This window comes from Eschrichtius robustus, chromosome 1 (assembly GCF_028021215.1).
Source record: "Eschrichtius robustus isolate mEscRob2 chromosome 1, mEscRob2.pri, whole genome shotgun sequence".
Classification (NCBI taxonomy): Eukaryota; Metazoa; Chordata; class Mammalia; order Artiodactyla; family Eschrichtiidae; genus Eschrichtius; species Eschrichtius robustus.
The window spans coordinates 148,570,246-148,591,017 of record NC_090824.1 but is presented as its reverse complement, the minus strand read 5'-3'; the positions used below and the strand labels follow the sequence as shown (position 1 = coordinate 148,591,017).

Here is a 20,772-nt window from a genome sequence, read left to right as displayed (position 1 = left end):
CTTCTCCACTCCAGACCATTATATGTCCTGCCTCCAAAAGGATATTTCTAGAACACAGCATCTTGCTACCCCTGTAAATTTTCAAAACTTTATTATGGTCTATTTGGGACCCAGGGTAGGCCACCCAAAAATGTGTCTCAATGGCATATTGATTATTTTGAATTAAAGTTAAGAGATGCCAACACAAGAGGGACACTCTGACCCTCCTCTCTGTCTCTGAAAGCAGGAAAAAAATCTCTCATGTGAAAGGGGCACTCCCCGCATCTAGAGGTAAGACTTCCTAATCACAAAGAAGCCTGTATAAACAAACCTTGTCACGTGTCAATTTTGCTGTTAGTCCAGCCACAAGAACTCAAGAGAGGTAGAGGGGGGAATTTCTCCTTCCCCAACAGTCTACACCATTCTGCATGAAATGCCGCTTGCGCCCATTTTCTTTGCACTCCTGGACTCCCCAGGTCTTCAGATTTGCCAAGATCCTTCCCCAATTGTTGCTGCATCCCTTCCTTACTGCCTAGGATGCTTCTCTTTTCCTATCACGTGCATCCAGATAGTTCTAAGTCAACTTTGAAACACAGCTTAGAAATCATTTAGTCCACCAGGAAGCACTCTCTTCCTGCTCCTAACAACTGCAATAAAGTTATTTCTATAATTACTGATAAAAACAATCTTTCCTTAAAAACAGTAAATTAGTTGGGTTATAGAATATATGTCTTGTTTATCAATGTTACTTGGTAAGCAATCAACTGGTATTTGTTTAATGAGGAGATCAAACTGAAAGTCCCATTTTTACTTAAAAATATTGACAGGGAGACCATATTAAGCCCGTATAAATTTATACCTCTCAATAAATTAGAATATTTATCGAGGGATGTGGTGTTCTGTTATAGCAACATTCAAGATGGCTGATAGAACACCAATTTTGAGATCATTTCCCAAGAAACATTTAAATTTTTTAGCAAATTAGCATTCCAGTATAAAGGAATCAGAATGATTAACCTGAAGTGATTAAAAAAAACCCCACAAAAATATTTTTCTAAGTAATATGAGAGTCAAGTTACATTATTTCCTTGGGAAATATTATTGAATTATATATGATATTTAAATGTTTATTAATTTACAGAAAACACACAGTAGACAAAAAGCAAAACCTAATAAATCATTCTAATAGTTATGAACACAACCAAAGTGGAATATACAAAGAGTAGAATCATTTCTTCAACCACCATTGCCATTTCCTCAGTAAGATAAACAGAACAACTCCCGTGTAAGCACATAATTCGTTTTAGCAAATACATTCACTTTGCCCCAACCTGAATTGAACAGGGACCCCAAATCTTGGGTTTGGAATACCCCTTTGTCTAACACAGAGGTCTGCCTGAAAGTCCCACTGTCAGGTGTGAAACTGAGAAGGGACTGTCAGGGCCAAATTTTTGGAACCAGATTCTTTTTTTAAAAAAATAACTTCTTTCTTCTTTCTTTCTCTTTCTTCCTTTCTTTCTCTTCTTTCTCTTTCTTTCTCTTTCTTCCTTTCTCTTCTTTCTCTTGCTTTCTTTTCTTTCTTTTTCTTTTTTCTTTCTTTTTCTTTTTCTTTCTTCTTTCATTTTTGGCTGTGTTGGGTCTTCATTGCTGCACGCATGCTTTCTCTAGTTGCAGCGAGCGGTTGCTACTTTTCATTGCAGTGCACGGAATTCTCATTGTGGTGTCTTCCCTTGTTGTGGAGCACTGCATCTAGGTGTGCGGGTTTCAGTAGTTGTGGCATGCAGGCTCAGTAATTGTGGATCACGCTCTAGAACACAGGCTCAGTAGTTGTGGACCACAGGCTTGGTTGCTCCACAGCATGTGGAATCTTCCTTGACCATGGCTCAAACCCGTGTCTCCTGCATTTTCAGGAGGATTCTTAACTATTACACCACCAGGGAAGTCTTGGCTCTTGGTGAGGTTCTGGGACACACCACAGAGAGTCGTTCCAGAGAACCCAGGTTTCCTATTTTCCAGCTTCGACTTGGAGAAGCGGGGGGAGGAGGAATTGTGATTTCCAACTTCACTGTCCCCTACAAGAAGACCAACACAAGCCAACGTGCCACTCATCCCAAATTGGAAGGAAGAGGCCACGGGATTTTCATTCATATCATCATATTTTTCTATACATATTTAACATGATTATGTAAGCCTGAGGTAAAACATGTCTTCATAGGAGGCAAAACCTCTTCCTTTGCTTCTGAAAACATGTGCATGGAAAGTTTCTCAGGCCAAATACATTCGTAGCTACATTTGCTATTCGTTCTAGGACTCGATGAAAAAGAGATGTTCCTTCTATGTGCGTCCCCTTCTGCAAATGTACACATACCTGCACAACCGCCATATATAAGCAAGCTCATGGCTCAGCCCTGGGATTTGTCTTCTATTTTATTTTCCAGAGGATGTCATCTAATTTCAGAGGTTTAAATATTATCAATGTTTCACACAGTCTTGGCCATTTTCTGGAACCACTGATATCTTATCCTAATATCAACTCAATATGGTCACACAAATGTCTAAATGGCATTTCAAACCATGACTCCTTCTTCCCTTGTTTCCTACTCTGGAACAAGGGGCTCTGTCCATAGTAGATCCAGATCAGCAACTGTCAACTCTCAGACTTAAAACTTGAGTCACCCTTGATCCTTCTCTTCACATCACACTGTATATTCAATCCACTAAAAAAATCATTAATATATATTCAGTTTCCAACCACACCTTACCAACAAATGCATATGACTATCCCACCTGATTATTATTATAGCTGCCCTATTTGCCACTCTGCAGACTCCATCCAGCAGCCAACGCAATTCTTTTAAAATACGGAGCATACTGAACCTTGGCCAAGTTCCAACGAGTAACTTCCCATCTCATCCAGATTTAGACTAAGATCTTGGATTAGATAACAAAGTCCTCCATAGTTGGAGCTCCGTCTCTATTACTGACCCCCTAACTCCTGCCACACTGACCCTCATGCTATTTTTAAACACTCCAATTTTGTCCCTCTAGTCTTGCATTTCCAGTTCCCAGATCATTCTCACAGATCTCTGTATTGCTTACCTTCTCACTACCTTCAGATTTTGCCCAAATAATATCATATTAGATCCCTATTAGCCTTTATAAAATAAGAACGGTTTGCCACGAACTATAGAAATCCATTTTCTTCTTGTTTTATTTCTTTCTCTAGCTTTTATCACTATCAAGTGTATGAGATATGTTTATTTGTTTCCCATCTATTTGCCTTGCCACCTAGAGTGCAAGTTCCATGAGAACAAACACTGCCCCTTTTCTTTGCTTTCTGAGACTGTGTAGGCTCTCAATGAATTCTTATTGAATGAGCAATCAATCATTTCACCATTGTGCATTGCCTGATTTTTCACTGAGCAGGATATGAGTGGGGACTTTAAAAAGATCTTTGTAAGACATAGGGCTAGGGCCAATGATTTAGAGTTTTCTTTTCCATGATTAGTAACAGCATGGATGATCTATATTTTTACTTACATGGCAATTGTCTGTCCCATGGAACTGTACCTGTCTCTATGATGCATTCTTCAGCGTCACTTCCTCTCTCACTCTCAGTGTAGACCTTATTCAGTGGTGCTCCTCTAGACTGCTACCGCCTCACCCAAACAGCATTGGGCCAAGTCAGAAGTTTCTGGAAGGGTCAATTTTTGCAAAACTCTGGAAATTCTTAGAAAAGAATTGTAGGTATGCTTTCCACGTTTTCTTTTAATTTCATAACTATTTCACTATAGCGTCTTTTCTTAGTGGTACCAGCAGATTTCACATTACGTCTTTCTTTTGATGATTTTTGTTTGTTTCTTTTTGCATTCCATTGATTCCGAAGAGGACTATATAGTAAAAATATTTTTAATCTCCCATACTATGTCATTTTTAAAAGAAAAATCACAAACATATTTCTATTTAAATACTTGTGTTCATATCCATATCCTTACCATCCAGTGTTTATATGACAAAAATAAAATGTCTCTATTACATAGTTTGCCACAGAAATAAGTGATTTTTAATTAGCTCAGATTTTACTTCATGTCCTTAGGCAATGTTTAATTATAAAGTCATGGACATTTTTTTAGAACAAGCAAGTTTTGGGAAATATGGTGTATACTAATTCTGTGAAAAGTTAATCAGTTAATATAACTGTAAATGAAGGGCTAGAGGGACCTTATGGCCTATATATGGTCCTAATCATATATGCATGATTAAGTTCTTGAAACCTTAATGTGAATGAACTGCAAGAACCCTGATATTTATTCTCTCCCCCAGTTACTGTTTTTTTTACATTATATTTTACACATTTTTCTTTTGTGTATCCGTTAGGTACTTATGGCGGATACAGAGGAATTACTACCTTTATATTTGCCTTTACCATTGAGATTTTTCATATTTCTAGTCGTGATTTTTTTCCCTTATAGAAGGCCCATTAACATTTCTTATAAAGCTGATTTGGTGGTTCTGAACAAGTAGCTTCTTGTTCTCTGTAATATTTTCAATATCCGCATCAAATCTGAATGAAAGCATTACTGAGTGGAGTATTGTTAGTTGTAAGTTTTCCCTTTCGTCACTTAAAATATATCAGACAACTCCCTTTTTGGTGCAGAGTTTCTGCCTAAAAGTAAGCTAATACCCTTATGAGAGTTCCCTTTTACATAACTTGTTCTTTTCCTTTATTTCTTTTCATTTTCCCTAGATTTCATTTTCGCCATTTTCATTATAGTTCAATATATTTAAAGAGAAAGTTTAAGACACTGTTTAAAGGAAAGGGAGAAGCTAGAGATTAAAACTGAAGGACATTTCACACTAACTTCTTTGTGAATTATAATACCTGCTGTTTATTTTGTATATGTTAAGTTGTAGAACTCTCTTAGGAAATTGGTTTATATAAATCTGGTCACGGATGAGAATCTTAGGCTTATGGACATAAAGTCAACATAGTCTCGATTTAAAGATATAAGGCAATCTGGTCACCCTTTCCCCAATCCCAGTTAAAACATTATTTTTGAGTTTTGAATCAGCTCTTTTGCCTCAAGTATCACTTAGGAATCATGGTTGTCCGAATAGAATTAGTTTAAAACATACACAGGAAGAAATTCTACATGAAAGGGAAAGGTATGCCTTAGTCATCAGGGGGAAAATGTCGGATTTTTTTTTTTGAGATCTACACTTCTGTAAGTTAACTCCTACCTGCAGATGTTTTCACAATTTCTGTGGTGTTTCTGAGGCCCATGAAGTCAAACTGATAAAGCCGCCAGGATTTCTGATCAGCTGCCTCAACAGAATTTTTTCTCCATCTATAAATCAATTCTTCTTTGGGGTAGCCATCTGAAAATGCAGAAAAAAATGTTAACACTTGAAGATGTAGGTTTGTAAAGCACTAATGTCAAAATTATTATTCTGAACATTTAATAGGAGTTGAAATTTTAGTCCATATTTACTCTAAATTTTCCTCATATGCATTGAAACTCCAAAAATGAATGGGCAAAGGCCACCTAACTCTGAAAGTTTTTCATGTAGATCTTTACAATCAGCTAGATGTTCCCAGCCACAAGACTTTCCATCGTCTGTATGGACACAACACACATCTTTCACTGTGGAAGGCTTGATTATAGATGACCTTCAAAGAATGGACTTGAAAGAACTGGTCAGAGTCTCACTAGCTCCTAAACAGTAGGATCTAACAACCTGGCCAACACCCACACGACCTTCCACCTTTTCCCTGAACCATGTCCAGATCTCAGGAAAGGTGAATCTAATTTTTTCTTTATAAACTTTTATTATAAATAGCTTTTATTATTTCTAACAGTTTTATTTTTTATTATTGAAGTGTAGTTGATCTACAATATGTCATAAGTGTACAGTATAATGGTTCACAATTTTTAAAGGTGATAGTTATAAGCTACATTTACAGTTATAAGATACTGGCTATATTTCCTGTGCTGTACAATATATCCTTGTAACATGTACAAAACATATACGATTTGATTCCCTAACTTCTAGTGCCCTCATTTCTTTCTCCCCACTGGTAACCACTAGTGTGTTCTCTAATCTGTGTCTGCTTCTCTTCTGTTATAATCACTAGTTTGTTGTATTTTTTAAATTCCACACTTAAGTGATATCTTTCATGCACTGTTTGTCTTTCTCTCTCTGACTTATTTCACTTAGCATAATACCTTTAAGAAAGACAAAGTTAATAAGGATTTGAGAGCTCAACTGACTCTTAGTTATGCTCTGATTTGAGTCTCAAGTTCTGATCAGTTTGACATTTTCCTGAGACCATTACCCAACTTGTTAGTTACTCCAGAAAGCAAGAAGTTTTGGTGCTCTAGGCTCACTGTGGGCAAAATGCCCAGAGCTGTGTGTCTTGGATAAGGGTTCTACTCCATTCCTACTGGTACAGTTACCAGGGGTCTCCTGGCTCCCTAAGCCCAAGCCAGAGATTGGCCCGACGCCATTTTTCAACTCCTAGATCCCCTTTCTAAACAGCACTTGGGACCACACCGTTAATTCTCTGGAACTCTCTGGTGTAATAGAGCACAAGTATGCTTCCTGCTTTCTAATTGTGGATTGCTCTGTGAAATTATTGTCAACATTGCAAGGATACTTGCTTGCTCTCCCCTAAAGGGACAAAGCTGACATCAAGGCACTTAGCCTGAAGTAAGCAAACATTTACTTGGTCATTAGCCACTGTCTCAATAGCTTTATCTCCTCATTAAACTATCAAATTATAAAAAGTACTTTATGGTATAATTCTTTCTTTTTTGCTTTGTTTTGTTAAACAGCTTTATTGAGATATAAAACTCACACATTTAACATACAAGTTCGGTGTTTTTTAGTATACTCTCAGAGTGGTGCAACTGTCATATTAATCTAAATTTAGACTATTTTTGTCATCCCAAAATGTAACCCTAGTCATTAGCATTCACTCCTCTCTCCACCTCCTTACACATATGCATCTCACCCAGACTAGACAACCACTAATACACTTTCTGTCCATAGGTTTGTCTATTCTGGGCATTTCATATAAATTGTGTCATACAACATGTTATCTTTTATAGCTTTACTTAACATAATGTATTAAAAGTTCCCTCACATCGTAGCACATGTCAGTACTTCACTCCTATTTATTGTTCAATATATTCTGCTGTATGGATATGCAATTTTTAAATTTGTCATGCTGTTAGGAACATTGTGTACAAGATTTTGTGTCACTATGTTTTCAGTATTCTTCAGTATATACCTAAGAGTGGAACTGTTGGTCATGGGTTAAAACTATAATATTTCTCCAACAGTCATAGAGGTGTCAGGTTGTAACTTATTGTTTAATTTGCATTTCCCAAATGACTGTTGTTATTGAGGATCTTTCCATGGATTTATTGGTCATATGTTTGCGGGGTTATGTTCAATTCTTTTGCTCATTTTAAAATTGGGTTGTTTCATATTCTGGAGTTTTAAGAGCTGTGTATTTTGGATTCAAGTGCTTTGTCAGGTATATGTTTTACAAATATTTTCTGCCATTATGTGGCTTGTCTTTTTATTCTCTATCCATTTTTCAAAGAGAGTTTTACTATTTATAAAATTATTGAGGCAGACTTTTCCCTTAAGCACTTTGAAGATATCATGTAAATATCTTTTTGGCCCCTATGGTATCTGATGATAAATCTGCTATTAATCTTATTGAAACTTAAAAATGATAATTATTTTTCTCTTGCCTATTTCAAAATTTTCTTTTTGTCAATTTAACTATAAGCGTGGATTTCTTTGAGTTCATTGAAGTTTGTTGAGCTTCTTGGATGTATAGACTACTCCTCTGGCTCTCCTACTAATTGTTGGTAATCATGATGTGCCACAGGTTTACGAGTTTTGTTACACCTTTTTCCTTTTTTTTCATTTTTTTCCCTGTCTTTGGGTAAAATCTCCTGGCCTGTCTTCAATTTGCTGATCCTTTGTTCTGTCTACTCAAATCTATTTGTCATAGTTTCCTTTAATTTTTGGACATGGGTTGCTTTAGTTCTTCAAAAGTGTTTAAAATAGGTGACTTAAGGTCTTTGTCAAGTACATCCAACATCTAGGATTCTTCAAGGATGACTTCTGACAGCTTTTATTCCTTTGTATGTGGCATGCTTTCTTGTTTGTAGGTTTTGTAAATGTTTATCAAAAATGTCTGGAAACCATACACTTTACATTTTAAATAATATAGTGTAACAACACTGGTATCAGAACCCTCTCTGCACAACAGGTTTTGTTGTTGGTCTCGTTGGGATCTGTGTGTGAAAACATGACTTCAGTTTATGAGAAAGCCTTAGCTTTAATTCCTGTGTGTGGAAAATTTCCGCAAGGCCAGAGGTGAGTGATAGGGGTCTTTCCTGGGCATGCAAACAGTCCTGCACATATGTATGGTGTTCTTCTAAGTCCTTGGGAATTCACCGGTGCTTTTCAAAGTTCTTTGTGATCATCCAGTTCTCTAGGTCCTCCTTTTAATTGTTTCTTTTTTGGGTGGGGGGGGAGTTGGACTCGTTTGCACTAACCGTAGGCAGATCTGAAGTAACCAGGAGATTTCTATTTTTCTATGATTCCTGGAGAGTGCTGTTTCCTGAGCTGAGCTCCGAGTCAAAACAACCACAAAACCTTGGTAATGGAGATTTTCCAAGTACTGCGAAGTTTGGAAAAATATAGACTGCTCTGGGTATAGAGTTCTTAGTGTCGTGAAAGAGGTCCATTATTTATGTTCACTGTGAGCCTGCAGCCCTTTCACAGATACCATGGCACTGAGCTGGGAAGAAAAAAAGGGAATAACCCAAGTTGACATGCACAGGCTTCATTGTCTTTCTGAGGTTCAGAAGTTTTCCTTAGGCAGATAATTCTGAGTTGTCGTTTCTTACTCTGAATAAATCATATTTTTCTGAAACGGTTGGTTTTTTTAACCTCAGTGTTTTCACAGCTTTTATGGGAGAATGGTCACTGATGTCCTCACACCACCATTCCAAAGTTGATCTCCCTATGCTATAATCATGTTAAAAATAGTGAGGCCTCTTTGTTGAGCACCGGTTGTTTTAATTGGACTTTTACTAACATTTTCCTTTAAATCTTGCCGTTTTCTTCTAGACTGAACTTAGCATTGTAACATTAATTTGTCCGGGGCCAACGAGTTCAAAATTGATGAAACTGCATAACAAAGCCAGGTCTGTACAAAACCAAAGGCTTCTCTCAGCTCTTTTCTACCTAACTTTTCTTTTTATAAAATGTCCATTAGTATTTATTTCTAGTTCACAAAGCCTCCCTTTGTATCTCTTCCATAAAAAAAGATTCAGTAGTAATGGGTTAATGAAATAATATGAAATATTTTCTATAAGACGTAATTACATTTAAATTAACCATACTCTTTGAAGATGCATGCAGTCACCATCAGCAGTATATCATCATCACCATCGTCATCACCACCACCAACAACATCATATTGCTTTCTTATGTAACTGTAATCATGTGCCAGGAAATATTCCAAGGCCTTTCAATATACTAAGTCTCACAACAATCGTAGTGACATAGGAATTTTCTCCATTTTACAAATGAGAAAGCTGAGGCACAGAAATTCAGTAATACACCTATGGCAGAGCCAGAATACAAACTTAGATCGTCTGACGTTAGGGTCTTACTTACTGCATTACACTGGTCTCCACTTCTGATTGTTTATGTTCCAATAAGCCAATCTTCTCAATATATAAGGATTTCCTTCAAGAATACATACCCTACCACAGAGAACACCAGCCACCCTTTCATAAACCCACTTTTCTCAAGAGTCGTATGGTGATTGCTTTCCAAAATGCGTACTCTCTTGACCTTTGTGGAAACACAGGTAATGAAGGTTCTTTCCGAAGAATATTAATAAAAGTTTTCAATACTCTAAAAAATATTCTATCAGCTACGGTTTTCCCAAGAACCTGATATAAACATCTTTGTTCTTTGGGGGCATTTTATTAAACACTTCTTACAGTTGAGAAAGCTTCAAAGCTTTGAAGAACACCAACACCAAGGCAGTGAATTCCTTGGAGCAGAGTTGAGTGTGCCCATGAAATTAAAGGTAGTTGGAACCTTGGAGAACTAACTCTCAGAGGTCCTTAGAGAATCCTGGGGGAGGTGCAGCGACTGTTTTTTGTGTAATTTTGAATCATATAGAAACAGCCTCTTATTCCTATTTGTTTCCTCTCTTTTGGTATTTTTGTTGTATATTTGACATACTGAACTTAAAATTTGTATATTATTAAACCAATGAGTCATTTCTATATTTGTTTTTGTATTTATGTTTAAGTAATCCTTCCTTAAAATACTTCCAGATATTTTCAAATTTTAATTGTAATTATTTTAAAGTTTTATATATTTCAATTTTTATTCATTCTGAAATTATTTAGATCAAGGCCTTTCTACTTAGTGTCACATTTCCATGAACGTCTGTGTGTGTGTGTGTGTGTGTGTGTGTGAGAAAGAGATGCTAACATATACTACATGATGTCAACTTTTTTCCCTTTTTCTTTTATTTTTTAACTACGTTTGATATAAAATATTGTATAAGTTGCAGGTGTACAACATAGTGATTCACAATTTTTAAAAGTTATACGGCATTAATAATTAAACCTGGAGCACTCATCGTTTTGTTGTTCTATGATACCTTCTTTCCCCAGCTGCTCTTTTTCTTTTCACCTTTACAATTTTAAAATATGTGTTTTATATATAATTTTCAGGGATTTGTATTTAGTAGAATAGGGAAAAACATACTAAATACATCTTCCCAGAAGCAGAAGACTCTGATCCATTAAAGTTTTTAAAGTGTGTCATTTCACTTGAAAATATTTGTAAGTTTTCTAGAGGTCTTTCTGTTATTGAACTTTTACTTTCATTTATTATTTATTTTTTATTGAGGTATAGTTGTTTTACAGTCTTATATTAGTTTCAGGTGCACAACATGGTGACAAGATTTTTATAGATTATACTCAAGTTTTTATAAAATAATGCTATATTGCCTTTGCTGTACATTATATCCTAGCTCCTTATTTTATACATAGTAGTTTGTAAGTGTTAATCCCATACCCCTATCTTGCCTCTCTTTCTACCCCTCTCCACATTGGTAACCACTATGTCTGTGATATAGTTCCCTATATCTGTGAGTCTCTTTCTTTTTGGTTTTATAAATTCATTTCTTTTATTTTATATATCCACATGTAACTGACGACATACAGTATTTATCTTTCTCTGACATATTTCACTAAGCATAATACCCTCTAGACCACACTTGCTGTTGCAAACTGCAAATTTTCATTCGTTTATATGACGAATATTCCATTGTATATATCGACCATATTTTCTTCATGATGGGCCCTTGTGTGGCTTTCATATCTTGGCTATTATATATAAAGCTGCTATGAACATTGGAGTTAGTGTACATTTTAAAAATATTTTCATTATCTTTGAATATAGACCCAGGAGTTGAAATGCTGGATCGTAAGGCTCTATTTTTTGTTTTTTCACGAACCTCCATAATCTTCTCTACATTGGCTATACCAGTTTATATCCCCAGTGTACAAGGGAACCCTTTTCTTTCCACACTTGTCAACATTTTGTACGTGTGGTCTTTTTGATGATAGCGATTTGACAGGTGTGAGGTGTCTCATTGTGGTTTTGATTTGCACTTCTTTGCTGATTAGCTATGTTGAACGTCTTCTCGTGAGACTGTTGGCCATCTTTGCCTGTGTGTCTTCTTTGGAAAAATATTCATGTCTATTTTCCACTTTTAATCATGCTGTAGGATTTTTCACTTCGAGTTCTATGAGTTATTTTTTTGGATGTTGATCCCTTATCCATCAAGTCATAACACTTAGAAATAAGTTTTCCAGTATGCTGTCTTTTCATTTTTTTAATAGGTTCCTTTGCTGTACAAAAGGTTACTAGTTTAATTAGATCCAATTTATATTTGCTTTTGCTTTATTTGCCTTAGGGGACAGATCTGAAGAAATATTGCTGCAATTTTCGGCAGTGTTCTGCCTGTGTATTTTCCTAGGAGTTTTATGGTTTCCAATCTGCCATTTGGATCTTTATTCCATTTTGAGTTTATTTTTGAATGTGGTGTGAGAATATATTCTAAATTCATTTTTTTCCTTGTAGCTGTCCTGTCCTCCCAGCACTACTTATTGAAGAAACTTTTTCTCCGCTATAGATTATTACTTCTTTTGTTGTCGATTAATTGACCATAAGCTCATACGTGTATTTCTGGACTCTCTATTCTGTTCCATTAATCTTGTGTCGGTTTTTGTGCCAATACCATCCTGTTTTGATTACTGCAGCTTTGTAGTATAGTCTGAAGTCACAGATCATGAAAGCTTTAGCTCAGTAATTCTTTCTCAAGAATGTTTTGCTAATTCAGCTTCTTTTCAGTTTCCGTACAATTTTCAAAGTTGTTTGTTCCAGTTCTGTGAAAAATGCCATTGCTATTTTATAAGGATTTCATTGAATATGTAGATTGCCTTGGCTAGTAAAGTCATATTAAAGTATAAATACTTCTAATCCATGATCACGGTGCATCTTTCCATCTTTTTGTGTCCTCTTCAATTTTTTTCATTAGTTTACGGAGTACAGATCATTTACTTCTTTAGTTAGATCTATCTTAGGTATTTTATTCCTTATTATGCAACTGTCAATGTGATCTCTTTTTAAACTTCTCTTTCTGAGTTCATTGTTAGTGTATGGAAATACAATAGATTTCTGCATACTAATTTTGTATCCTGCAACTTTACCAAATCCACTGATGAGAACTCGTAGTCTTTTGGTGCTGTATTTAGAATTTTCGATGTATAGTATCATATCACCAGCAAACACTGACAGTTTTACTAGTTTCTTTCCATTTTGGATGCCTTTTATTTCTTTTTTCTGTCTGATTACCATTGGTAAATCTTCCAAAAATATATTGTAGAAAAATGGTGAGAGTAGGACTCCTTGTCATCTTCCTGATCTTAGAGGAAATGCTTTCAGGTTTTCACTGTTGAATATGAGGTGAGCTTGTCATATATTACCTTATTATGTTGTGATATGCATTCTCTCTCTACCAACTTTGATGAGATTTTCTATTATGAATGGAGGTTGAAGTTTGTCAAACACTTTTTCTGCATCTATTGAGATGATCTTATGATTTTTATTCTTCAGTTTGTTAATGTGGTGTATCACATTGATTAATTTGCAGATATTGAACCATCCCTGCGTGCCTGGGATAAATTTCACTTGATCATGGTGTATGATCCTTTTAATGTATCACTAGATTTACTTATGGTGTTTTTTTTTTGCTTTTTAAAATATTTTGAATATATATTTACACAGAATGTACATACGTATGTAAACATATTTGTTATATTTGTTACTTTTTAAAACATATTTATTGTACTATAATTGCTTTACATTGTTTTGTTAGTTTCTGCTGTATAACAAACTCAATCAGCGATATGTATACATATATCCACATATCCACTGCCTCTCGTGTCTTCCTCCCACCCTCACTAACCCACCCGTCTGGTTTGTCACCAAACACAGAGCTGATCTCCTTGTGCTATGTGGCTGCTTCTCACTAGCTATATAATTTACATTTGATAGTGTATATATGCCAAAGTACTCTCTCACTAATTCCAGCTTACACTTCTCTCTCCACGTGTCCTCAAGTGCATCATCTATGACTGCGTCTTCATTCCTTCCTTGGCCCTAGGTTCCTCAGAAATATTTTCTTTATTCCATATATGTGTGTTAGCATATGGCATTTGTTATGCTCTTTCTGATTTACTTCCCTCTCTATGACAGACTCTAGGTCTCTCCACCTCACTACAGATAACTCAGTTTCTTTTGTTTTTATGGCTGAGTAATATTCCATTGCTTATATGGGCCCCATCTTCTTTATCCAATCATCCGTTGATGGACATTTAGATTGCTTCCATGTTCTGGCTATTGTAAATAGTGCTACAATGAACATTGTGGTACGTGTACCTATCTGAATTATGGTCTTCTCAGGGTATATGCCAGGAGTGCGATAGCTGTTCATATGGTAGTTTTATTATTAGTTTTTTAAGGAACCTCCCTATTGTTCTCCTTAGTGGCTGTATCAATTTACATTCCCACCAACAGTAGGTTTCCTTTTCTCCACGCCCTCTCCAGCATTTTTGTGTGTAGATTTTTTGATGATGGCCATTCTGCATGGTGTGAGGTAATTTCTCCCATTCTGAAAGTTCTTTTTCATCTCGTTTATGATTTTCTTTGCTGTGCAAAGCTTTTGAGTTTCATTAGTTTCCATTTTTAATTTTTCTTTTCATTTCCATTTCTCTAGGAGGTGGGTCAAAAAGTGTTTGCTGTGATTTATGTCATAGAGTGTTCTGCCTATGTTTTCCTCTAAGAGTTTGATAGTGTCTGGCCTTACATTTAGGTCTTTAATACATTTTGAGTTTAATTTTGTGTATAGTATTAGGGAGTGTTCTAATTTCATTCTCTTACATGTAGCTGACCAGTATTACCTGCACCATTTATTGAAGAAGATGTCTTTTCTATATTGTATATTCGTGCCTCCTTTTCAAAGATAACGTGACCATATGTGCCTGGATTTATCTCTGGGCCTTCTATCCTGTTCCATTCATCTGTATTTTTGTTTTTGTGCCAGTATCATACTGTCTTAATTACTGTAGCTTTGTGGTATAGTCTAAAGTTCGGGAGCCTGATTCCTCCAGCTCCGTTTTTCTTTTTCAAGATTGTTTTGGCTAGTCGAGGTCTTTAGTGTTTACAAATTGTGAAAATTTTTTTGTTCCTATTCTGTGAAAAATGACATTGGTAGTTTGATTGGGATTGCATTGAATCTGTAGATTGCTTTGGTAGTATAGTCATTTTTACAATGTTGATTCTTCCATTCCAAGAAAATCCTATATCTCTCCATCTGTTTGTATCATCTTTAATTTCTTTCATCGGTGTCATACTTTTCTGCATACAGGTCTTCTGTCTCCTTAGGTAGGTATTTTATTCTTTTTGTTGCTATGGTAAATGGGAGTGTTCCCTTAATTTCTCTTAAGATTTTTCATTATTAGTGTATAGGAATGCAAGAGATTGCTGTGCATTAATTTTGTACCTTGCTACCTTATCAAATTCATTGTTTAGCTCTAGTAGTTTTCTGGTAACATCTTTAGCGTTCTCTATGTATAGTATCATGTCACCTGCAAACAGTGACAGCTTTATATCTTCTTTTCCGATTTGGATTATTTTTATTTCTTTTTCTTCTCTGATTGCTGTGGCTAAAACTTCTAAAACTATGTTGACTAATAGTGGTGAGAGTCGGCAACTTTGTCTTGCTCTTGATCTTAGTGAAATAGTTTCAGTTTTTCACCTTTGAGAATGATGTTAGCTGTTGGTTTGTCATATATGGCCTTTATTATGTTGAGGTTAGTTCCCACTATGCTTAATTTCTGAGGAGTTTTCTCTCCAGAGATACAGCTTTTCTAAGAATTTGTCTATTTCTTCCAGGTTGCCCATTTTATTGGCATAAAGTTGATCGTAGTACTCTCTCATTATCCTTTGTATTTTTCAGTGTCAGTTGTTACTTCTTTTTCCTTTCTAATTCTGTTGACGTAAACCTTCTCCCTTTTTTTCTTGATGAATTTGTCTAATGATTTATCAGTTGTGTTTATCTTCTCAAAGTACCTGCTTTTAGTTACATTGATCTTTGCTGCCATTTCCTCCATTTCTTTTTCATTTATTTCTGATCTGATCTTTATGAATTCTTTCCTTCTGCTAACTTGAGGGTTTATTTTTTTCTTTCTAATTGCTTCAAGTATAAGATTAGGTTGTGAGATTTTTCATGTTTCTTGAGGTAGGATTGTATTGCTATTAGCATCCCTCCTAGAACTGATTTTGCTACTTACCGTAAGTTTTGGGCAGTCGAGTTTTCATTGTCATTGTTTCTAGATAATTTTTGTTTCCTCTTTATTTTTCAGCGATTTCCTGGTTACTTAGTAGTGTATTGTTTAGCCTTGATGTGTTTGGAGGATTATTTTACCGTTTTTTTCCTGTTGTGGTTGGAAAAGATACTTGATGCGATTTCAGTTTACTTAAATGTACCAAGACTTGAATTGTGCCCCAAGATATGTTCTACCCTGACGAATGTTCTATGTACACTTGAGAAGAAAGTGTATTATGTGGTTTTTTGGAATGACCCGCAAATATCAATTAAGTACAACTTGTTTAATGTGTCAAATAAGCTGTGTTTCCTTATTTATTTTAAGTTCATCAGTCCATTGTTGAAAGTAGCGGATTAAAGTCCCCTACTATTATTGTGCTACTGTCGATTTCCCCTTTTATGGCTGTTAGCATTAGCTATACTAATTGAGGTACATAGATATTTACCATTGTTATATCGTCTTCTTGGATTGATCCCTTGATCATTTTGGAGTGTCCTTCTTTGTCTCTTGTAATAGTTTTTATTTCAAAGTCTAGTTTGTCTGAAATGAGAATTCCTACTCCAGCTTTCTTTTGAGTACTATATGCATGGAATATCTTTTTCCATCCCCTCACTTTCAGTATGTATGTGTCCCTAGGTCTGAAGTGGGTCTCTTGTAGACAGCATATATATGGGTTCGTTTTTATATTTATTCAGCCAGTCTCTGTCTTTTGCTTGGAGCATTTAATCCATTTACATTTAAGTAATTATCTATATGTATATTCCTATTACCATTTTCTTAATTGTTTTGGGTTTGTTATTGTAGGTCTATTCCTTCTCTTGTGTTTCCTGCTTAGAGGATTCCTTTACCATTTGTTGTAAAGCTGGTTTGGTGGTGCTGAACTCTCCTACCTTTTGCTTGTCTGTAAAGGTGTTTTACTTCTCTGTAAATCTGAATGAGATCCTTGCTGGGTAAGGTAATCTTTTCTGTAGGCTTTTCTCTTTCATAACTTTAAATATGTTCTACCACACCATTGTGACTTACAGAGCTTCTGCTGAAAAATCAGCTGTTGACCTTATGGCGATTCCATTGTATGTCATTTGTGGCTTTTCCCTTGCTGCTTTTAATATTTTCTATTTGTATTTAATTTTTGATAGTTTGATTAATATGTGTCTTGGCGTGTTTCTTCTAGGGTTTATCCTGTATGGGACTCTCTGTGCTTCCTGGAGTTGATTATTTCCTTTCCCATATAAGTGAAGTTTTCAACTATAATTTCTTCAAATATTTTCTCAGTCCTTTTTCTCTTCTTATTCAGGAACCCGTATAATTTGAAAGTTAGTGCGTTTAATGTTGTCCCAGAAGTCTTTGAGAGTGTCCTTAAATCTTTTATTTCTTTTTTCTTATTCTGCTCTGCGGTAATTTCCACTATTTTATTTTCCAGGTCACTTATCCTTTCTTCTGCCTCAGTTATTTAGCTATTTATTCCTTCTGGAGAATTTTTACTTTCATTTATTGTGTTTTTCATCATTGTTTGCTCTTATTTCTTCTAGGTCCTTGTTAAACGTTTCTTGCATTTTCTCCATTCTATTTTTTCCAAGATTTTGTATCATCTTTAATATCATTACTCTGAATTCTTTTTCAGATAGACTACCTATTTCCTCTTCATTTGTTTGGTCTGGTGGGTTTTTAACCATGCTCCTTCATCTGCTTTTTGTTTCTCTGTGTTCTCATTTTACTCAACTTTACAGTGTTAGGGGGTCTCCTTTTTGCATGCTGCAGATTCGTAGTTCCCATTGTTTTTAGTATCTGCCCCCAGTGGGTAAGATTGGTTCCGTGGGTTGTGTAGGCTTCCTGTTGGATGTGAGTGTTGCCTGTGTTCTGGTGGATGAGGCTGGAGCTTGTCTTTCTGGTGAGCAGGACTGCGTTCAGTGGTGTGTTTTGGGGTGTCTGTGGTCTTATTATGATTTTTGGCAGCCTCTCTGCTGCCAAAGACTGTGGGACTGTGTTCCTGTTATGCTAGGTTTTGGCATAGGGTTTCTAGCACTCTAGGTTGCTAGTCATTAAGTGGAGCTGGGTCTTTGTGTTCAGATAAAAAATTCCCGGGAGACCTCTAGCCGATTGATTTTATGTGGGGCCTGGAATTCTCTGGTGGTCCAATGTCCTGAACTCGGCTCTCCCACTTCCGAGGGTATGGCCTGACTGACACCTGGCAGGAGCACCAAGACCCTGTCAGCCACATGGCTCAGAAGAAAAGGGAGGACAAGAAAGAAAGAAAAATAAATTAAAATAAATAAAATAAAAATAGTAATTAAAAAAAGAAGAGAACAACCAAACCAATAAACAAATTCACCAATGATAGCAACAGCTAAAAACTAAACTAAGATAAACATATAAATCAAGAACTGGTCAATCGCATCCGGAAAACCCCAATCTACAGTTCCTGCCAAAGTCCCCATCCTCAATTTTGAGATGATTTTTTTTTCTATTTAAGTATTACACAGATGCAGGGTACAAGTTGATTGTAGAGATTTAATCTGCTGCTCCTGAGGCGGCAGGGAGAAATTTCCTTCTTTTCTTTGCACAGCCCCTGGGTTTCAGCTTTGGATTTGTCCCGGCCTCTGCATGTTGGTTGCCCTCTGGCGTCTGACAGGAGGTGGCTATGGCTCACTCAGCCCGAGGGGAGGGAATGGTACAGAATGAGGAGTGAGCCTGCGGCGGCAGAGGCCAGTTTGATCGTACCATGTGTTCTCTCAGAAAAGTGGTCCCTGGATCATGGGACCCTGGCAGTGGTGGGCTACACAAGCTTCCAGGAGGGGCGGAGTGGACGGTGACTTGTGCTTGCACACAGGAGTCTTGTTGGCTGCAGTAGCAGCCTTAGCATTTCATGCCTGTCTCTTGTGTTCACACTGATAGCCGTGGTTCGTACCAATATCTGAAGGTCATTTAGGCAGTGCTCTGAATCTTTTCTCATCAGCCACCCCAAACAATTGTCTCTTGTCTCAGACAGGTCTAGACTTTTCCCTGGACTCCCTCCCAGCTAGCTGTGGCGCACTATCCCCGTTCAGGCTGTGTTCACACAGTCAACCCCAGTCATCTTCCTGGGGTCTGAACTCCAATTCCTGAGCCTCAGTTCCCAGCGCCCACCTGCTCCTGCGCTTGAACAGACAAGCCTCTCAGGCTGGTGAGCGCTGGTCAGCACCGACCGTCTGTGTGGGAATCTCTCCGCTTTGCCTTCTGCACACCTGTTGATGCGCTCTCCTCTTGTGGCTCCCAAGAATACTCCTGCTCACACCGTGTCTCCACCAGTGAAAGGGCTTCCTAGTGTGTGGAAACGTTTCTTCCTTCAGAGCTCCCTCCCTGAGGTGCAGGTGTCATCCTATCCTTTTGTCTCTGTTTTCTTTTTCTTTTGCCTTACCCAGGTACATGGGGATTTTATTGCCTTTTGGGAATTCTGAGGTCTTCTGTCAGCCTTCGGTAGGTGTTCGGTAGGAGTTGTTTCACTTGTAGATGTATAGTTGATGTATTTGTGGGGAGGAAGGTGATCTCTATGTCTTACACTTCCGCCAACTTGAAGGTCCTCCTGGATTTAGTTTGGTAATACTTTATTGAGGACTTTTGCATCTATGGTCATCAGTGATATCCGCCTGTAATTTTCTATTTTTTGTATCTTTCTCTGGTTTTGTTTTCAAGGTGATGCTCGCCACATAGAATGAGTTTGGGAGCAATCCTTCCTCTGCAAATTGTTTTTAATAATTTCAGGAGGATTTCTGTTAACTCCTCTCTCAATATTTGGTAATATTCACCTAATAATCCATGTGGTACAGGACTTTTGCTTATTGGAGTTTTTAAATTACTGATTCAATTTCATTACTTGTCCTTTCACACTTTCTGTTTCTTGCTGGTGCATTCTTGGGAGATTGTAGATCGCTAAGAATTTGTGCCTTTCTGCTAGGTTCTCCATTTTATTGGGGTATAGTTTTTCAATGTAGTCTCATTATCTTTGTTATTTCTGTGGTGTCGGTTGTAACTTCTTCATTTCTGATTTTATTGACTTGGGTCCTGTCTCTTTTTTCTCGATGAGTCTAGCTAAAGGTTTTCTGTTTTTTAAAAAAATCTTTTCCAAGAACCTACATGTAGTTTTGTTGATCTTTTCTATTTTTCTAGTCTCTATTTCATATATTTCTGCTCTAATCTTTATGATTTCATATATTTTACTACTTTCGTGTTTCCTTTGTGTTAGGTTGTTTATTTGAGATTTTTCTTATTTCCTGGGGTAAACTTGTATAAATAAATTTTCAGTTTTTTCTTTTCTTGTAGTTGATTTCTAGTCTCATAGTGTTGTGTTTCGAAAAGATGAGATATACATATGTAGCAACGCATTATAAAAAATATCATAACACCCAGTGACAAAGTGGGGGAAAAGAGGCCACTAGCACACTCTTAATTCATATTAAATCATGGCATGAACGGTGACACTATTTGTTGAAGTAGTAAATGTTCATAAATTTTGACTTGTGAATTTGACAGAAATACAGTGCAAGCAAAAAATAAAAATAATAGTTATAAATAAAAACAAAATAGGCACACATAAATGTTTATTGACATGCCATTTTTAGACAACTTGAATAGTAGAAGTTATTATAGGTCATCTGCATTCTTTATTACTACACAACCATTAAAAAATTGAAGTAGCACTATACGTATTGCATTGGAAGGATACCTACAGCTCTTTAAAAATGCAAGATCCTGAATGATATGTTGAGTATGAGTTTATCTTAGTTAAAAAACAAAACCTGTA

General features: G+C 36.4%; 1 protein-coding gene across 2 annotated transcripts in view; it reads right to left on the bottom strand.

Moving 5' to 3' along the window:
* The window catches only part of GABRG3 (gamma-aminobutyric acid type A receptor subunit gamma3), a 522,462-nt gene that overhangs the window by 9,754 nt on the left and 491,936 nt on the right, over positions 1–20,772 (bottom strand). For both annotated transcript variants that reach the window (XM_068537479.1, XM_068537480.1), the window contains one exon: positions 5,221–5,358. In XM_068537479.1, the coding sequence (XP_068393580.1) occupies positions 5,221–5,358 (138 nt within the window). The remainder of the gene's footprint in view (positions 1–5,220; positions 5,359–20,772) is intronic.